Genomic DNA, 18,289 nt, shown 5'->3' with positions numbered 1-18,289 from the left:
TATTACCATAATAAATAAAGGATCGAATTAAAAACATCTTAATTAATTTAATAAACATTTTTTCTAAGCGTAAATAATCGCGTAAATGTTAGTGAAAATATAAGTTAAGCTAAATATTAACAATTGATTACATTTACAATTTTATTGATCTATTCAATATTAAGGAATTTAAATTTGCCACCAATTTATTAATCCAAGCAGCTAGCACCATCTTTGTAATTTATGTGCCACTATAAAACGTTTCTTTATACGTACCATTATATTGATTTTAACATTAATCTAATTACAAAAAAATAAATTTTACGGTATGAATAATATGTTTTACGCTTATATAAAATAATTATGAAGAGAACAACAAATAACTTTTTAAATAATAATGTAATACTATAATATATTTTTATATGTTAGGCAACCAATGCGCATGCTCTATGCTACCGATCGAAACCACACGTAGGAAATGAAACGCTTCGCGCATGCCTTCTCCCTCGCTCATCACATCTCTATCGTTCCTTTTGTGACAATTTTGCGAAACGTCCACAGCGTTTCCTTGTGGAAATTATTCTAAAAAATCACATTAGGGCATGGTCGGTAAAGTTTTCCAGTTGGAAACCCGTGATATAAAATCTCTCACCGTGGTTAAGTTTTTTTGTGCCAAGTGCAACTAAACTATCAAGATTCCGCCGATAATTCAAAGCCTACCCAGTGGGTGGCTTAATTCGGTAAGTCTATATATATTTACCTTGTATTAACAATATATTATATTATTCTTTATCTAAAACAAATATTTGTGATTGCCATGTTCATTTCATTTGTCGTTTAATTGGTTACATAGCACAGCTGCATACAACGTTATGAAATGGATGACATTACAGTAATATTCATGATTTTAATTGCTCATGTCTCTCAAATAGTTTTATTTTATAGAAAGTTCTAGAAGTTACATTTGTTTTTCTTTCATTTTATGCAACGAAATGATAAAAGGTGTATATCACCTTGTGACTGAGTTTACGTCATCGCTTAGATATAGTTCGTCATGATAAAGATAGTGTTTAAAATATCTACACAGAATAGGCTAGAATGTCTCTTGAAAATCCTTTTTTTTATACGTCACTATACACTACAACTTTACAATTTTTACATTCAACATATTTTTTATTATTAATCCATATTGTAATAATTCTTATGATTTATGCACTATGTACAATAATGAAAAAGCGTGTTTACGTCAATTTTATAATTTATTTATATATTTGTTTTAATATTATTTTTGCATGTTACAATTTTCTTGTAATTTTCCATTTTTCTGTGTTCAAACACGCTTTTTCGTTTCATTATAGGTTGATCAATAAAAATGGAAAAGAAAAGAGACAATTTTTTCCTTCAAAACAAGAAACAAAAGGCAGACAAAAAGCAAAGTAAACAAGAGTTTAAAAGTAAAGATAAAAGACAAAAGGAATTTCATGACAACCGCAATGGTCTTCCAGGACCGCAGGAGGATAAGGAGAAAAAACCTTTTGATAAAAAAACCTACAGGTTAAAGAAATATAGTAAGAAATATAAATTGGAAAAATGGGAGGAACAACGTAAAAAAAGGATGTTACATGAATACCAAAAAAGTATTAAAAATGATCCAATGGCTGGTTCCTATAAGCCCAAGTCTTTTGATGAAGATGTGACTGATTCAAGTGTTGGCAGATTTGTCAAACACCCAGATTTAATTGAAAATGAGTCAAACCCAAACATTATTAAAAATAAAGATCCATATTCTAAAGCAAAGGAGCAGTACAACAAAGTGAAGCAAGACAAAATTGATAAACAGCAAGAAATTGAGACAAGAAAGCAAGAAAAAATGCAAAAGCTTGAAGAATATAAGAAAAAGAAACATGAGAGATTTAAGAAACTGAGTAAGAAAACCAAGAAAGGTCAGCCAGTAATGACTGGAAGACTTGAGCTGCTGTTAGAAAAAATACAAAGTTCCAATTAGAAGATAGTATTTTACTTTCTTATATTTTATTTTTCTATTATTTGTAATTTTTTTACACTTTCTTCTAAATAGCAGGCACCTAGTGTTAAGACACTGTTGCCCTTTTCTGTCCAATTTTGGGACATCATATGGTGAATGGTAGAACTCAAAACTCAGAACTCTGTTTGTATGCGAGAGTGTGGAAATAGAAATGATATAAATGAATGATTATATCATTCTCCTGAATGGACATCAAACTCACAATGATCAAAATTATAGTTGTACACTGTTCTGTTCTGTTCTTTCTAATATGGGGTTCCGAGCTAATTGTACACTATTCAACAACAACCTCATATTGTCATAAATTGACATTTTCATTTCTGTTGGTTATTATAATGTCAATATTCTATATGGGTGCACTTAAACATGAAGTGGCGGACTTAAGTATTGGATATAAGAACAATTAATTGAAATCTATCTGATTTAATAATTTTTAAAGAAATATGAGTTTTTTTATATTAACTTGTCTTCATATCAATGATGTTATACTTTAAGTTTTAATTAACACTATAATTAAAATGTTATACTTTATGTATGTGAAATGAAATGTTCATTTTATGATTGATTATGTGGCATCATTTTGGCTCTGCTTGTTTAACTTATAATGAAAGAAATAATGACTACTTAGTGTGATTATTACTATGAAATTAAGGTACTATTGTTAGAAAATGATCATTTTCTGTTCACGTTTTAATGAACTGGTTGAGTTTTTGTGTTTGCTTTTTTTTATATAAAAGTTTGTTTGTAGTAAATAAATAAATTGTAAGTTTAATATTTTTCATTTCATTTTGAATAGTATAATTATTTTAAATTATTATCATCCATCATTACCAATTATAATAGTATTAATAATTCTAATATGGCATAATTAGGATAGACCTATATATATATATATGAATAACTAAAAAAGTATTATACCATACCATAATCAGATTGAAGAAGTATTTTTTAACATGATTTACGTTCATTTATTAGTGGTATATATTATATAGGTGTGTATTCTGTGTACACAGATCTTCGAAATTCGTATTGCGTTGTTTATTTGGGCCAAGGTCTTGCAATAAAATCGATATCTCTTTTAAATGTAAGACTAAATTAAATACTATGTGGTACTTGTTGACATCAATAATTAAATATATTCAATGAGAAGACAAAACTACAGTATTATTGGTAGGTATATACATATGAAAGTCATCCAGTATTTTGCAAAATTTAGGTATTTATTAACACAACACAAAAATGCTGCCAAATATGATTGTTCGAGTTCGTGTAATGACCGCCAGCGATGCAGCCGACGGCTCTGAGCTAGTCTTGCAGGTGTAACGCGGCGGCCACTATACGGCGGTCGAGTGCAGCGTGCGAGGGCTCGTTCAGATGCGCTAGTAAGCTCCACATGGGATAGGCGTCCGCTTCTAGTTCGCAAGAGAAGGCTGCGTAGTACGATGATGATTATAGGATTATATATAGATATTATATTATTATTATGTAAATATGTATATACATATATATGTATGTGTGTATATTCATTATTATTTTATTACCGTATTTTATTTTGCACTATAACGTTATTCCCATTTCTTTAGTTTTAGTCCTTATTTTACAAGGGTTGCTTGGAAGAGATTGCTTGAAGCGATAAGACCGCCTTTGCATACATTTTATAAAAATATATTGTTTCTTTTTCTGTTATATGTTATATTTGTGTGCAATAAAGTTTTTTCTATTTCTATTCTATGATGATTCAAATTCTATATGCCCGCACGATTCGCGTATGTTTACGTTCATATAAATTAGGTATTTGTTTAAGTCACAAAATTGTGTTTTTGGTTGTAGAATTAAATCCGCACTTGTGTCTATACAGTATTGTATATGTATTGTTCTAAATATATTTTGTTTTAGTTTCACACTATCCGACATACTTATAGGACATAAGCCTAGACATAGAGAACCTAATAAGGCAATCTGATCCCCATTTTCTGGCCAATTTTCGAGACATTGCGTATTCAATGGCAGAATGCCGGGTTTTGTCCTATTACCAGGAAATGAAAATAATTCATTCTCCCGAATGGAAATCGAACTCACAATCGTCGCGTCACCGTACACTGTGCTGCTGCACCACACCTTCTCAACGAAATCTTAATAATATGTAAATGTCTTTGGACCACTTCTTTTGTTATCATATTGTCTTTTTTTAAGCAGGGTAGGCAGACATAGCTCTGAGAACCTAGTGTTAAGGAACTCCGTCCCAATTAAGACAATTCCATTCCCGACTTTTGCTGAATTCTAGAGCATTTCAATTATCATTTCACATATGTTGAAATAATCTTTTTATGTTAAACAGGCCGCTTATCATACCTACACAAATCTTAATGACTTCTTTTTGTCTACGGAGAAGTCGCAGGTAAAAAATATAATATAATACAACAAATAAATAATCTAATTTTCCTGTTAAGATAACTATTTTACTTCAAGAATCATTGCTCTTCTACGCTTCTTTTAATACCTGTTCAGAGTTCATAAACTATGTAAACACATTGATATGGTTGCCATAATTAAAATATGGCGCCGCAATAAAAAAAGCGTGTCTTAAATGATTTTGACAGAAGATAAAGAGACATGGACGTTACATTGCAGATGGGCGTGTTTATTTATATACATTCTATTTTAATTGTATAAGGACAGATTAAAAATAATTGTCTTTGTTATTTGTGATAATGTTTTGTAGTTGGAAATTATCTAGTTTTTCTGATCTGTCTTTATAATTTTGCAGCTCTACTTTAACTCTGTCTTTTTTATGAAATAAAAAAACTAATTACAGAAAGTACTACTAAGTACAGAAATTTAAGATTTTTCTGAGTAATCTCAGGATGACCATGTTACAAAAACAAACGAAAGAGATATTTGACCCAATATTTATATGGTTTTCGAAAAGTGTCTTCAACATATTATAATGGCGACACCAAAAAATACGGTTCTTCGTATATGCTAAAATGTGGAAAAGTTGATTGAAAAGAAGAAATAATTAAATGTTTGAACATCTGGCGCTTGTTTGCTTACCTTTATAGTAATATCGTACCAGATCGAAAAAAAGGATATAACTTAGAATACGTAACAGCGCCCTATATATTTGTTCAATGCAAGTGTACAGTAGTATACATATCTGATTTACAATAAAATACTTGAAACAATTTAATTTTTTTAACTTCTAACAAAATAATATACTGTATATACCTAGGTATATAAAAATTATATTTTATCCTCACGTCTTTATTTATTTCATCTTTATTACAAAGTAGATAGATCTATTCGTCTACTGCACTACCTATTTGTAACAACTGTACTAGACTAAATGGCTCCCGAGTGTTTCCGTCACTGATGTTATGTTACAGTAAAACAATAATAATACTAATTAAACACCGAAGATAATTCTATGTTACTTTTACATGTAAATCACATTTTTATCATTGCTCTTGTTTACAAAGCTATTAACGCCTTTGTTCGTGGAATTCTAAAGTATTAAATATATTATTTTATGGTCGTTGAATGTACGCTAATTACCTGCAATTAAAATTTCATGTCATATTTGACATTTTAGGTGTGGAAAATGTGTATTGTTATTTGTGTGTTTTGCTTGATATTTGGTACAGTAGATAATTATGTTTTATGATAAGCCAGCCAGGTGCGATGCAAGTGCGCCTGTCTCTTAATATATAGACGTGGTAAATGAGGAACATACAGATTACAGACCAAGTCTAATGGGGAAGCTTTATATAGATGCAACTATTTCTATAATATAAATTTTAAATAAAAAAAGATAATTTTGGAGAACGGAGAAGTCTCTTTGTTTACCAATCAAATTAAAACGTAGGTAGGTATCTCTAGTACGGATTCATTCGGAGATATCAAAGAAAAATAATATAATCGTTAAGTAAATAATAATGAATGTTGCAATAACTTCGTATGGTGCATTGGATTTCATACTAGCAAGCGTCTAGATGCCTTGAACCTTAGAACGCTATCTGATAAAAGAAAATCTAGGTATATTTGCACAAGACTGAATGTTAAGTCGAATTAGCTCTGTTACATTTAAATTTTCCATTTTATGAGTTATCACGTTTTAGGTGAATGGAATACTTAATTCTGGCTATTATGCGGGGAAATTCTTTATTACATATTACTATTCTCATTTCTTCGCTATGGTAATCCCCTTATTAAAATTTTGACGTGAAATTTTTAACTTTTTCAACGAACCTAGAAAATTTTCACTAAATTACAATTCGCCTCAAATATACTTCCTACAACTTTATATAATAATTAATTAATTATATCTATACGATACGAGCTGACCATACGATAACTCTGTTGACAAACATCGGATTGAAATTCTGTTTAATTTTGCTGTTTATTTTGATAGCGACTTGCGTTTTAGTTTTACAGAAACTGGATAAAACGACTAATTACTAGAAATTAGTGGGTTAATATACAGCCAGGAAGCTAGTGATGTTATATATTTTTACCGTAATAGATAACATAATCTAGGGCAAAAGTCCCTTTTGCTTCTGTACTCGGTTTCAAATAATTTGGTTATCTTTTCCTCGAAAATTAATCATGTTATTCGGCACGTGCGGTAGTCCTATTATAATTAACTTTTGACCATGAGTTCAGGAGTTTTGTTTTTGCATCTTAATTAGATTGACTAGAACTTGTTTATAATACAAATATGGGGTAGATTTGACTCCTAATTACTGCCTTCTCCAATATGTCCTTTTTAATTAAAAATACGATACTAAGGTACCCAAAAACATTGAATGAAAAAACAAGTCATTTGAACTTGGATCTGAGAAGTGACGACAGCACTTCTGTAAAGGATAACTACTCTCAGCTCAATCCAGGAAGTCCTTATTTGAACACCAAATCCCAATAAATAAGTAAAAATTAGAAAACGGAATATTATGTCACTATCTACTATGTCTCTAACTACTTCGCTTTATAGGGATGCGCGTATAGATATTAGAATATATTAAACAATTGTATATATACTAACAGCGTAACTAGCGTAAACATAAATCATCGAATGGCAAACAATGTTAATTAATCATAGTAAAACGTTTGTGATTTCCAAGTAAACTTGAATATTGTATAATCGTGGCGTAGTAGCGCGCTGTGACGTCACGCGAAGCAGTTCGCAGCGGAAGAGTCGGGTACAGCCTTAAACGTGTTGAGCTGAGTGCACACTAGGGAGTTGAACAGACGTGAAATCAATATATTTTTTCCTTGTGTTTTTAATATTTCAATATTTTAGTTATTTTATCTTTTCATTACCTAGTTACCTTATCTTTTCATTACCTTTTCTAGTTCGTTATGCAGCAAATAATATTTATTACTTTATACATAATTAACAGATTATCGAAAAAAGGTCTATTTGTTAATTATGTAATATATATTGTAATAATATTAATAATATGGTTAATTTAACGTGTTTTCGTATAAGAATCGTTTACATCTAGCCCAGTATAACAGTGTAAACTCACCTAACAACCAGTGATAACCATCCTCCATATGACTGATAAGTGGCCACATATATAGAATAATTTGCGGAATATTCATCAGTTTATCACTGGCAGTGTCTTGTGATGTACAGTGGATACTGTAACTCTAGTTTTGTCTTCCTGAATCAGTTCTACTGATTCGTTTTCATTTTTTCCTAATTTTTTTTTGTATATTTTAGCAACAACCACGCGGTTGTTGCTTAGAAGTAACTGAAAACTTTGAGAATTTCGCTCTTAAAGGTGAGTTTATGTTAATTTTAACTTTTGTTATTTATTTTAATATATTTAAAACTATTATGTAAATTAGCCACAAGGCATTATTTTATTTTACATTAGAATATAACAACTTAGTATTTACGACTTTTGTAACGTGTCGTCTCTACATTAAGTTATAGGAAATTTATAGCCTCTTCAACGGCATAAATTATAGATTTAATTAATATTCACGTATTTAGTACTCATCTTTCAGTTTAGACAAATAAGGGTTTTGTTTATTTAGTCATAAAACTACGTAACTGTAATGAGAAAAAGCAAAATTTTTCATTAAACAAGAGTTTGGCAATATTCAAAAATATTACAATTATCAATTTTAATATTCCACATAATGAATAAATCAATCAATATTTTATTTTTATTTATTTCTTATTTAGTTGTATCTTTATTATTACCTATATATTACATACTAGTGGGCGCGCGCAGCTTCGCCCGCTTATTTGGACCCTTAGGGATGAATTCTAATAAACCATGAAAAACGTGTTCAATGAAATAATTTTAAGAGTCTCAATTTCAAATTTTATAAAAATCGGTGACGATTTAAAGATTTTTCCATACAAACTTTCAACCCCTTATTTGCACCCTTAGGGCGAGAATTCTAGAAAACTATGAAACACGTGTTCAATTAAATACTTTTAAAAATCTAAATTTCAAATTTTATAATAATCGGTGCCGATTTAATTTTTTTTCCATACAAACTTTGAACCCCTATTTCACCCCTTTAGGGTTTAAACTTTTCAAACTCCCTTCTTAGTGGATGTCCAGATTACGAAAGTAAACTTTTGTCCAAATTTAACGTTTCTACCATCAGCGGTTACGGCTGTGCGTGCGTCTTACCTCAGTCAGTGAGGACAAGTCCTTTTATATATTTACATATTATTATCCATACAAGCTATATCGGCGTACTATCGGCTCTTGATTTACACTAATTTACAAGTGATCGTAAACATCGCGTAACATTGGCCTTGTCCGCACTCGCTGGCGCCATGACTTTGTAACAAATTACTATAGCAACCCGTGATGTAATGGTTTTTTTTGTGTGGATTCATTGAATTTGGCTTTCAATAATTTAGTTCTCTATTGTTTTTTGTACTTTCATATATACATATAAACTATTTTATGTTTTTCCTGCAACAATAATATTACCTTACAAGATAATATTATTGTTACAATTAATTATATTTTCCACCAAATATTTTTTGTTATAAACCTATAATGGAACGTAAGGTATCTGCAGACTTTTCTATAAAATTTAAAAAATATGTTTTATTAGTCATATTTATTATGCAACTTTATGTAATAACGCGGCTTTATAAAACATAAACGATAATCTTGAGATAAAGTTATGTATGAAATTATTAAAAAGTAAATAGCTACGCTACGCCGCCCGTAGTAATAAATGTTAGATTAGTATACTAATACATACTCGTTACATAACCAGATTATATATATCAATATTTAATATTAATAACTTATCATACACAGTAATTTAAATTGACAATCTATTTAAAAACTTACGATAAAAATTAATATTTAAAATTTATACGAATTATTAAAGATTAATTATTATAAATTTGATATTGATTCAAATTGATAGAAATTCATCTGTTGTCAATTAGAGTTGCATGCTTTTGAAAAATAAGCTTAAAAAAAATAAACCAAGTTAATCATAAGAAGTCAAAAATTGCGTTTTGTTTGTTATTTGTGTTTGTATATCAAAAAAGTTATAATTTCCATCTGTTGTTCCTATTTCTTTTTCTATATTCGTAAAATCTTCTTAGATTGGTCGATAAAAAAATAAAACTTATCCTCATTCTCTACTTCGCACCCATCGCGTATTTAACTTTCAGAAACTCTACTCTCGTTTAAATAAGTCTCAAAACTGCTGGGTGCTTTACAACCTATTTCTGTTTCCCCGTCCGGTCGGCGTGACCTTTGACATTTGCCTCGCGGAAGGTCGCCGGTGACAGTGCAAATGCTAGCGCTGAATTATATATAGTGTAATCAGAGGTTGTGCCCGTCTGTCTTTGTGTAATTTGCATAACCATTATTTAAGCATATATCTATTACGGAAATATAAGCTAGTTGTGTTGTATTAGAGTTCAAAAATGGAGTAAAATTTAGTTCCTTTTTAACCGACATCTGTAAGAAAGGAGGTTATCAATTCGACTGTATTTTTTTTAATATTTGTTATATTTTACTTTTAGATGAAATGTAAATATGTAATATGCGTATGTCAAATTTTAACATCTGAAGATCATTGAAGTTTCCTTCAGTGAAGGAATTCAACGTCGGTTCTATTTACCAGAGGGGGTAAATAAAATTTCGCGTAAAAAATCGGCATAGAACCGAAACCGTAGTAGAACCCACTAGTTACTAACACCGCATTTACAGTTATAGCCTCCTTATTAATCTTTCTAACTAGTAAAGGAAATAATAACGAAAAAGAGTAAATACTGCACAAGCTTATACGAGTATATACAATTCAGTTAACTGCGACACAAGTTGTCGTTTCTGCATATAATATTCGCAAGTCAAATTATATATTTCTTCGTATACTGTACTTATTTATATGTTTCTTCGTGATTACAGCCACTATGTAGAACAAATTTAACCGTCGCGTCGTTTGGAGCGTACGTTTGCCAATTATTTATTGCTTTTATAAATTAGGTTTTTCTACTAATTATAATAAATATTTTTAACTTATTATGCTAACCACTCACACTCGAAGAATTCAAATATGTAACATTTTCATTTTTTCGCTCTGGCAACGAGTTAAAGCGCGGCGTTGATTTCCGCCACCGAACATACAATTCTTTCGGAATTCCGCGGAAAGTGGGAAACGGAAGTATCTTAATGGAAGCGGAGTCTTAAAGTCTCTAGGTTCCCAGTTTCCGGTGGCCTACTCCGCTATGTGCGAAGTACACAATGCAATGCAGGCAGGAGCGTGATAAAAAAAAATATTGACTTGTAAAATGGTGAATGGAACAATTTTTATCGTAAATGTATGTGACAAACACGTTCTTTAAGAAATGACACGAAGAAACAAATTTTTAAATATCAATATTCAATAGTGTACGGCATGTTCATAACCAAATTGAGTGTAGTATTGTAGTATAATAACATGATTTTCCAGTTTTATGTATAGTTTATGTTCTTATGTTAATAAGACCACATATTATTATAATTTACGTGCGACGTATATTATCGACGTTATATTTACGTTTAAATATATATAATTTGTTCGGTATATGTATACTTTTGATATATAAATTTTGTTAATTTTTACGTATTATTGCGTAGAAAATAATAAAATTATATGCTTTTAGTGTTGTTTTCAATGTTCAGAGAGTATTTCATTATAATATCTCCAAATAAATTTAAGTAGTGTACCTACAGAAATATGTAGCTTATAACAATTTACTTGCATAATCATAAAAGAAAATAAGTTCTAGTAATATGTAGACATTTGTTCCTTAGAATACTGAAGTTAGCGACGAATCCGTCTTTTTTCTATAAATGCCATGATGAGCTCTTACAGATATCTCTTTATACTTGCAGATAAATGAAATATGGCTTTGATGAATATATTCTCTTCTGGTTATAAATTTTGAATAAACCTTTCCTTATTATGTAAACACAAAGTGTATTGTGTGTCTTGTATTTTTAAAGTATTGGCAATTGTATAATCTATTATTTCCTACATTTTAAGTAAATGTTAATTTCTCCTTCCCCAGGGAGCACCGGACGAGTCCGGCGCAGGTGGCAGTGCCGCGCGGCACGCACTCCCCTCACCCCCCGCGGCCCTTCCCCCTCCGCGCCCCGCGCCGCGCTGCTGGCGCCGCGCGCTCAACGTCGACCCCCCCTGGCTGCGGCGTGCACCCGCCCGCTGACACATTACTTTGACGATCACGTGAGTTGTCTAACAGCACATACTACACAGTACGGTAGACGAGTCGTGGCTGCCGTGAAGCTGCGAGATGATTTACCTATTGCATGTTCAGGAGCCATTACTCGGCAGCCGCGACCCAGACGTAAAAAGTCACAAGGCCTGGGAATTGCGATACACAATAGGCTTAAGACTTTTAATACAATGTTAATAACATGGCGAATCATAGGATTTATGACAGTACAACTTGAAAGGGACTGTAGGGTAGTTGAACTCAGTACATTTTAGGTTTTATAATATTGAACCCCAAATAATTCTATTCTCGGGCTAGAATGGGCATGCTATAAATATAATGAATCTACTCCTTACATTATAAAAAACATGTTCAAAATGTTTCAAAAGATAACCGCTTCAAAGATTAGTGAACATCTTATTTCACATAATCAATAGATAAAGTTATCGGTTTATATTGCATTTATCGGTGTTTTAGTAAGCAAAAAGATTTCTTACTTTTAATATTGATACTATATCTCAATCAGGAACGAGTTAGACAATTCGTGTATGAATCAATTAACTTATTATTATTTTTTAAAGAATTGATTACATATTATTATCAGCGCTTTTTTTATTAATAACAAACTAAATCTTATTAAAATCGAAGACTGGTCTACCGATTATTTATCATAATTTCGGCATTTCCGTCTAGAAGACTAACTGATAAATTTCACCAACAGCTGACACTTGTGGACTAGCGCTAGTGGGCCCATACCACCGGGCTTGGACACCTGACCCCCACCGCCCCGCTCCCCCCCACTCTCGTATAGCCTGACCTGACACACGATCTATTAAACTCGGTCAAAATACCTGGAAACATGAAGGTCATCGAAGATGAACAACGCGTGTGCGTGATGGAGGGACCCTGGAGCCCTCTCGGCGTGATCAAGGAGATTATAGACGAAGGCAACCAAGAGGATCCCTTCTATGTGATGGACTTAGGGGAGGTGGTAGCGCGGTACCACCAGTGGAAGGAGCTGATGCCACGCGTTGAACCGTTTTATGGTAAGTTTAATTACGACGACGACGTGTAATAACGACGTTACTAGACGTCCTATTCGGTATACTAATTTTAATTAGAAAAATTGACTTTTTAACAAAGTTTTATTCTTTAAGATTTAAAAATCTTGGCATTGGGCTGAGAATTGACGCTGTTTTTAGTTATTTTTTTAGAAGTGGTGATTAGAAATATAAATTTGGACTTCGTGGACGATCGAAGCTGGTATCTTTGTTTGATTAAATACCAAGTATTTAACTTACACATTTACTAACAATATAATTGTTTCGAGTTTCTACTACATTGATGATTGCCCCTAAATACAGATTTTCTAACTTGATAACAGACATAGATCAGTTTAAATTTTATTATATGTGTAATAGATGATTTTGTTTATTCCCAAAACAGCGGTAAAATGCAACGATGACAAGTTGTTGGTGAGCACGCTGGCGGCGCTCGGCGCGGGGTTCGACTGCGCGTCCAAGGCGGAGATACAGCTGGTCACCTCGCTGGGTGTTCGCCCTGAGTGAGTCGCTTTTACTCTTTGTTCTTCTTTTTATAAAATGTCAAAAATAATAAATTAATCAAAAATGATTGTGGTGTACGTTTTTTATTCAATTTTTCGCTTTATTTTCAATAGAGCAAGGTATGCAGATAGAACTTAGTGTCTAGACACTCCGCTCTCGTTTTCCACCCAAATTTGAGATGTTGTGTGTTGAGCAGATCTGCGCTTTGCCCGAGTTGTGTAATGACAATAATTTCTTCAAGAGAGAATTGAATCTAAAATCGCCGCGTTTATAGTCCATTATAATAGTTATGATTGTATGTTTATTTGAATATTATATCTATCCCCACAGACGCATAATCTTCGCGAACCCCGCCAAGCCCGCGTCGCACATGCGCTGGGCGCACGCGGCCGGCGTCACCGCGCTCACCTTCGACTCCGAGACCGAGCTGGTCAAGACCAAACACTACATGCCGGAAGCGCAGTGAGTATACCTTTAGAATTATAATTAATATACCTTATTTTCTACAAAGAAATTGATTTCTAATAAAATATTATAAGAAAGAAGCTTTATAAGTAAAACAATTCTTTTTGTCCCCTACCCCCTAACTCCTACGCTACGAACAAACCTGTTTTTAAGGAGAAATGAGTTTATGACATTTATGTCACGCACGTAGTGAGAATTTAATATGTATGTATATATGAAGGTTCCTTGTGGGGTGAAAAAGCTTATCCTGTTATGCGGCATAAAGCGTAAAACTGATTATTATAAGTTTTTTTATCGTTGTGTAGGCTTATAATCCGTATCCGCTGTGACGCGTCGTCGGCGCAGTGCCCGCTCGGCATCAAGTTTGGCTGCGACCCCGTCGCCGAGGCGCCGCGCCTGCTCAAGGTGGCCGCCGTGCTCGGGCTCACGGTAAGTGTGTGCGTGCGTGCGCGCTCGTGCGAGCGTATTTGCGCGTGTATGATGTTGATTCGGTGGCATATTTGATTTATTTTATGTATGCATGCTTTGTGTATATACTTTATATATTTACACAAAGCATGATTGTAAACATATCACTAAGTGGGACTGTAAAAGCGACAGGTTGTGGGTTCGATTCCTACTCGAGGAAATGAGGAAATTTAATATTTTAATTGCTTCGTTCTGGTTTCGAGGAAGAGTTTCGGCACTCAATACGCAATGCCTCCAGAATTCGGAGAGGTTCCCTCTGCTTATCGGGCTATGTGCGGGATACAGTTGATAAAAGCTAAACAAATAAAAGTAATGTACAAATATATAATAAATAATTTTTAATATACTTACATAGGTACTAGTAGGTAATCATGAACATAATAATAATAAAATATAGAATAGTATTTCATGTTAAATTAAATCGAACTATATTCTTTGTCAAAATTTTGATGTCAAATAATGCAACCTGTTGTTTCCTTCGATTAGGTGATCGGCGTGTCGTTCCACGTGGGCTCCGGCGCCAACGAGACGGAGGTGTACTCGCGCGCCATCCAACACGCGCGCACGCTGTTTGAGGCGGGCGCGGCCGCGGGGCACCACATGCGCCTGCTGGACGTGGGCGGGGGCTTTCCCGGGAACAGCGACACGTCTATACGAGAGGTGGGCTGTGATTTTAGTGTATACTGCCTAGTGCGATGGCATTTTGGATTTGTGATGCGTGAAGAATCATGAGGCTAAAAAATGTTCTAATTATAAGAATTCACATATATCCAAGTTGAATTTACTTTTTTTTTTGTGAGATTTACCCCTTATTAATGCTTAACAGGATACAATCCACTATCAAAACACTGTATACTTTGCTTTTGGTTCGATATTGATGATATATTTGGGATGGGAAATTGGGATTTGGGAAGTAAAATTCAACACTATGCTTTTTTCACCAGAGCGGAGCGGAGCAAAATATGCCATGATAGCTCCTTTATTAGCCAAATATTATTGATTAATTAATGATACATTTATTATTTATAAATATTTAACGTTTCTAGGTGGCAGGTGTAATAAACGAAGCACTAGAACTCCACTTCCCGTCGCGCGCTGTCCGCGTCATCTCGGAGCCGGGCCGGTATTTCGCGGCCGCCGCCTACACTCTCGCCGCCATGGTGCACGCCACTAGAGAGGTGAGTGCTGCAGCGGTAGTGTGGTTGCTCCTATGTGTTGTATTTATTTGTTTTAAGGAAAGTAACAGTGCGAAATTGTAGTTATTGCTATTTATTTTTATTTTATGATTGTGTGCGTTTGTGGTTATTACTCTTGTCGTTAGTTTATATTATTTGTTGTTATATGTTTATTAAAAAGTTATTGTTATTTAAAGTTTTTGTAATACTTTACTGTATCTTAGATGTATCTTAATTTTTTAAGGACATTTAGAATAACGTATTGAATTCATATTTTAGTTTTTTTTATTATATCGTGTGGAGTGTGCCAGTTGATTACTTTGCCAATGTCACGTTCTATACTTTACGGGTTGATTTTATTATAGGATTATAATTTAGGTTGATTTTAGTTTTGGATAACAATGAAAATTAACTGCTTAAAATTTTTTGAGAGACAAGGGATATTCATTTATGTTTTAAGTAACTATAAGTTGTAATATTACAACTAACCTACATAATTATTGACAAAAATAAACATTATTGACAAAACTAATAAACAATATTTTGTCAGCTTCCAGCAAAGGATTCCGTTCCCCATACAATGTATTTCATCAACGACGGTGTGTACGGCTCCTTCAACTGCGTGCTTTACGACCACCAGCAAGTTCACGCGGAACCGCTTGAGGTGAATATGGTATTTTCTTCTTTTTTTATATTCTTCTAATCTTCATGGAGTTTTTTTAACGTATTATTGAAATCCCAGGAGTCCACGGAACCCGCCCAGCCTTGTTCCGTCTGGGGTCCGACGTGTGACGGCCTCGACTGCGTGCTGCCCTCCACCTCGCTGCCGCCGCTGAAGGCGGGTGCGTGGCTCGTGTTCCGCGACATGGGCGCCTACACGCTACCGGTCGCTTCAGCTTTCAATGGGTTCCCCGTGCCAAAGGTCCGCGCCGTAGTGGACAGGGCGCTGTGGTGGGTTGATTTGTTTGGTTTTTGTAGGTTGGTAGTATATTGCAAGTGTCAGCTATCAATTGTCAACTGTAAAATGGTTTTGTTGTATGTGGTATGTTTGTATGAAAGTTGTCTAGTTGATTAAGTTGGCAGTACAGCAATTGTCAAATGATAAAGCTGTCAAAGATTGCTTAATGTAAGGTCCAACATGCGACGAACTCTTATTGTGTTATCTTTTGTAACAATTCTTAACTTTAACAATTTAACATTATCTAAATATAAATTTAATTCCAGGTCAATCCTAAAAGAGCTGTGGCCACTAACTGAAGCGCACTTCAACTTTGGTCGTATCACCGGTCCTCAGACGCCTCCCCCCTCCCCAACCCTCCTCGCAACCACCGACCTCGAGCACACCCTATACGTGGAATGCGCGCTGAAGTGACATGGCAATGAAAGAAGGTGGGGTTGCTAGCTTTATATAGTATGTATATATAATATATATGTATACTATTTTAGACTTTTATTATCTGTGTCATTGAGTAACTATATGTGAAGTGAACTTTGACTGCAGTTGTTATTGGTCTTTGACAAAATTTATCCTTTTGAGTTTCATTTGAACTATATATTTTTTTTATAATTTACATGAAATTTATATTAAGTAATTATTTATGAAATTTTAAAAAAATCAATATGTTCCCTGTGTTGTAAACCTCACCACTGTGTGTAGAGTGTGGAATTGTGACAGTATCTATGTATATGTATGTATTTTTGTGTTAAAAACTTTATTTGTATTACTTATTTATACTCGATCAAAAATACATATATATTTTTTATTTTATACACTTAAGTATTTTATTGTGAGTTAGCAACCTTAAATAATTATATATTACAACAACAGCGGCTCGGAGGTCAAGTGAATGGGGCTCAGTTGTTAGACAATTGTTTATATAGAGTTATAAATAATTATGGTTGCCATTATTAGTAATATTTAATATATATTTTTTATTTTATAACATTTTATATTTATTCTACATGGCAACCCTCTTGCAATAATTATAATATTATATTTAATCAATATTGTATATTCCAATATAGTAGCACTTTGTAGATTTCAATCACGTAACATATTTCAATAAAAAATTATAATCTTAATGGTTGATAGTAATTTTTTGTATTATTATGGTGATAATGTTATTATTATTTTAAAGTTACATACAAGATATACAGTAGTATTGCGTTATTGGTTTTTTTATGTGTAATGTAATTGTTTTATTTACATATATCTAGGTTAAATTGAGTGCAATTTTATATTTTGATTTGACTTAAACATTATTGTCATTACATAAGTAGTCTAATAGTGATATATTATCAATAATTATAGTATTATGTCTAACGACCACCATCTAGCCCCAACCAAAAAAATAAAAAATAATACATTTTACGCAATAACTATAAATTATAATTAAAGTCCTTACAGGTGTCATTTGTTATTATAACCTTTTGTGATTTTTTTCAATGTTTCCACTATTTTTGTGTGCTGTAAAGTAACTTTGGACCACCTTTAAGTGTCGGTAATTTATTGTAACATCTTTGCTTTTATGAACCATTGTAGGTTCATATCCAATAAAGGTATTTAATAAATTATAAAAAATGAATTCATATAAATCTTAAGGTGGATCTCAAGGTTACTATATATACGGTTATTAATGCTTTTTATTCATACTAATAATTCGATGTAAAATGTGATTACCAGTTTCGCATAAATTGTTTAAAATTAGTGCCACAATATTTGTGAGTAGTACTTATAAAGAAAATTGTAGAAGCTTATTAAAATTTTGTTGCCGAAATGTCTGTCTGAGTTTTATTTAATAAACTATATTACGTAAAAGTTCATCTTCTTTTTTTCAAAATATAAGTACCCTAATATATTACTATGTATATT

General features: G+C 32.8%; 2 protein-coding genes across 3 annotated transcripts; both read left to right on the top strand.

Moving 5' to 3' along the window:
* Positions 1 to 578: 578 nt before the first annotated feature.
* Positions 579 to 18,198, top strand: LOC146533439 (ornithine decarboxylase 1-like). Of its 2 annotated transcripts, none has more exons than XM_085194169.1 (11): positions 579 to 719; positions 11,580 to 11,755; positions 12,466 to 12,790; positions 13,191 to 13,308; positions 13,640 to 13,771; positions 14,080 to 14,203; positions 14,729 to 14,902; positions 15,289 to 15,420; positions 15,968 to 16,081; positions 16,160 to 16,368; positions 16,642 to 18,198. In XM_085194169.1, exons 3-11 carry the CDS (start codon positions 12,604 to 12,606, stop codon positions 16,787 to 16,789), a joined length of 1,338 nt encoding a protein of 445 aa, XP_085050295.1. In that variant the 5' UTR covers positions 579 to 719; positions 11,580 to 11,755; positions 12,466 to 12,603; the 3' UTR covers positions 16,790 to 18,198. The 2 variants fall into 2 exon arrangements, with proteins under 2 accessions (XP_085050295.1, XP_085050296.1); XM_085194170.1 differs by lacking the exon at positions 579 to 719 and adding an exon at positions 7,653 to 7,809.
* Positions 580 to 2,797, top strand: LOC146533440 (uncharacterized). The gene is made up of 2 exons (XM_085194176.1): positions 580 to 719; positions 1,338 to 2,797. The coding sequence occupies exon 2, from the start codon at positions 1,352 to 1,354 to the stop codon at positions 1,982 to 1,984; it is 633 nt and encodes a 210-aa protein (XP_085050302.1). The 5' UTR covers positions 580 to 719; positions 1,338 to 1,351; the 3' UTR covers positions 1,985 to 2,797.
* Positions 18,199 to 18,289: the final 91 nt, after the last annotated feature.

This window comes from Heliconius melpomene, chromosome 12 (assembly GCF_056956725.1).
Source record: "Heliconius melpomene rosina isolate 202511_hmr_F chromosome 12, ASM5695672v1, whole genome shotgun sequence".
NCBI classification, from domain to species: Eukaryota; Metazoa; Arthropoda; class Insecta; order Lepidoptera; family Nymphalidae; genus Heliconius; species Heliconius melpomene.
The sequence above is the reverse complement of the archived record's forward strand: the minus strand, read 5'-3'. Positions and strand labels throughout refer to the sequence as shown.

Bases quoted from the DNA above. Each gene is read 5' to 3' on its own strand.
- LOC146533440 (XM_085194176.1), top strand. From the start codon at position 1,352: ATGGAAAAGAAAAGAGACAATTTTTTCCTTCAAAACAAGAAACAAAAG.
- LOC146533439 (XM_085194169.1), top strand. From the start codon at position 12,604: ATGAAGGTCATCGAAGATGAACAACGCGTGTGCGTGATGGAGGGACCC. The intron at 14,204-14,728 runs GTAAGTGTGTGC...TCCTTCGATTAG, and splicing joins CCGCCGTGCTCGGGCTCACG to GTGATCGGCGTGTCGTTCCA. The intron at 16,369-16,641 runs GTGGGTTGATTT...ATTTAATTCCAG, and splicing joins GTAGTGGACAGGGCGCTGTG to GTCAATCCTAAAAGAGCTGT.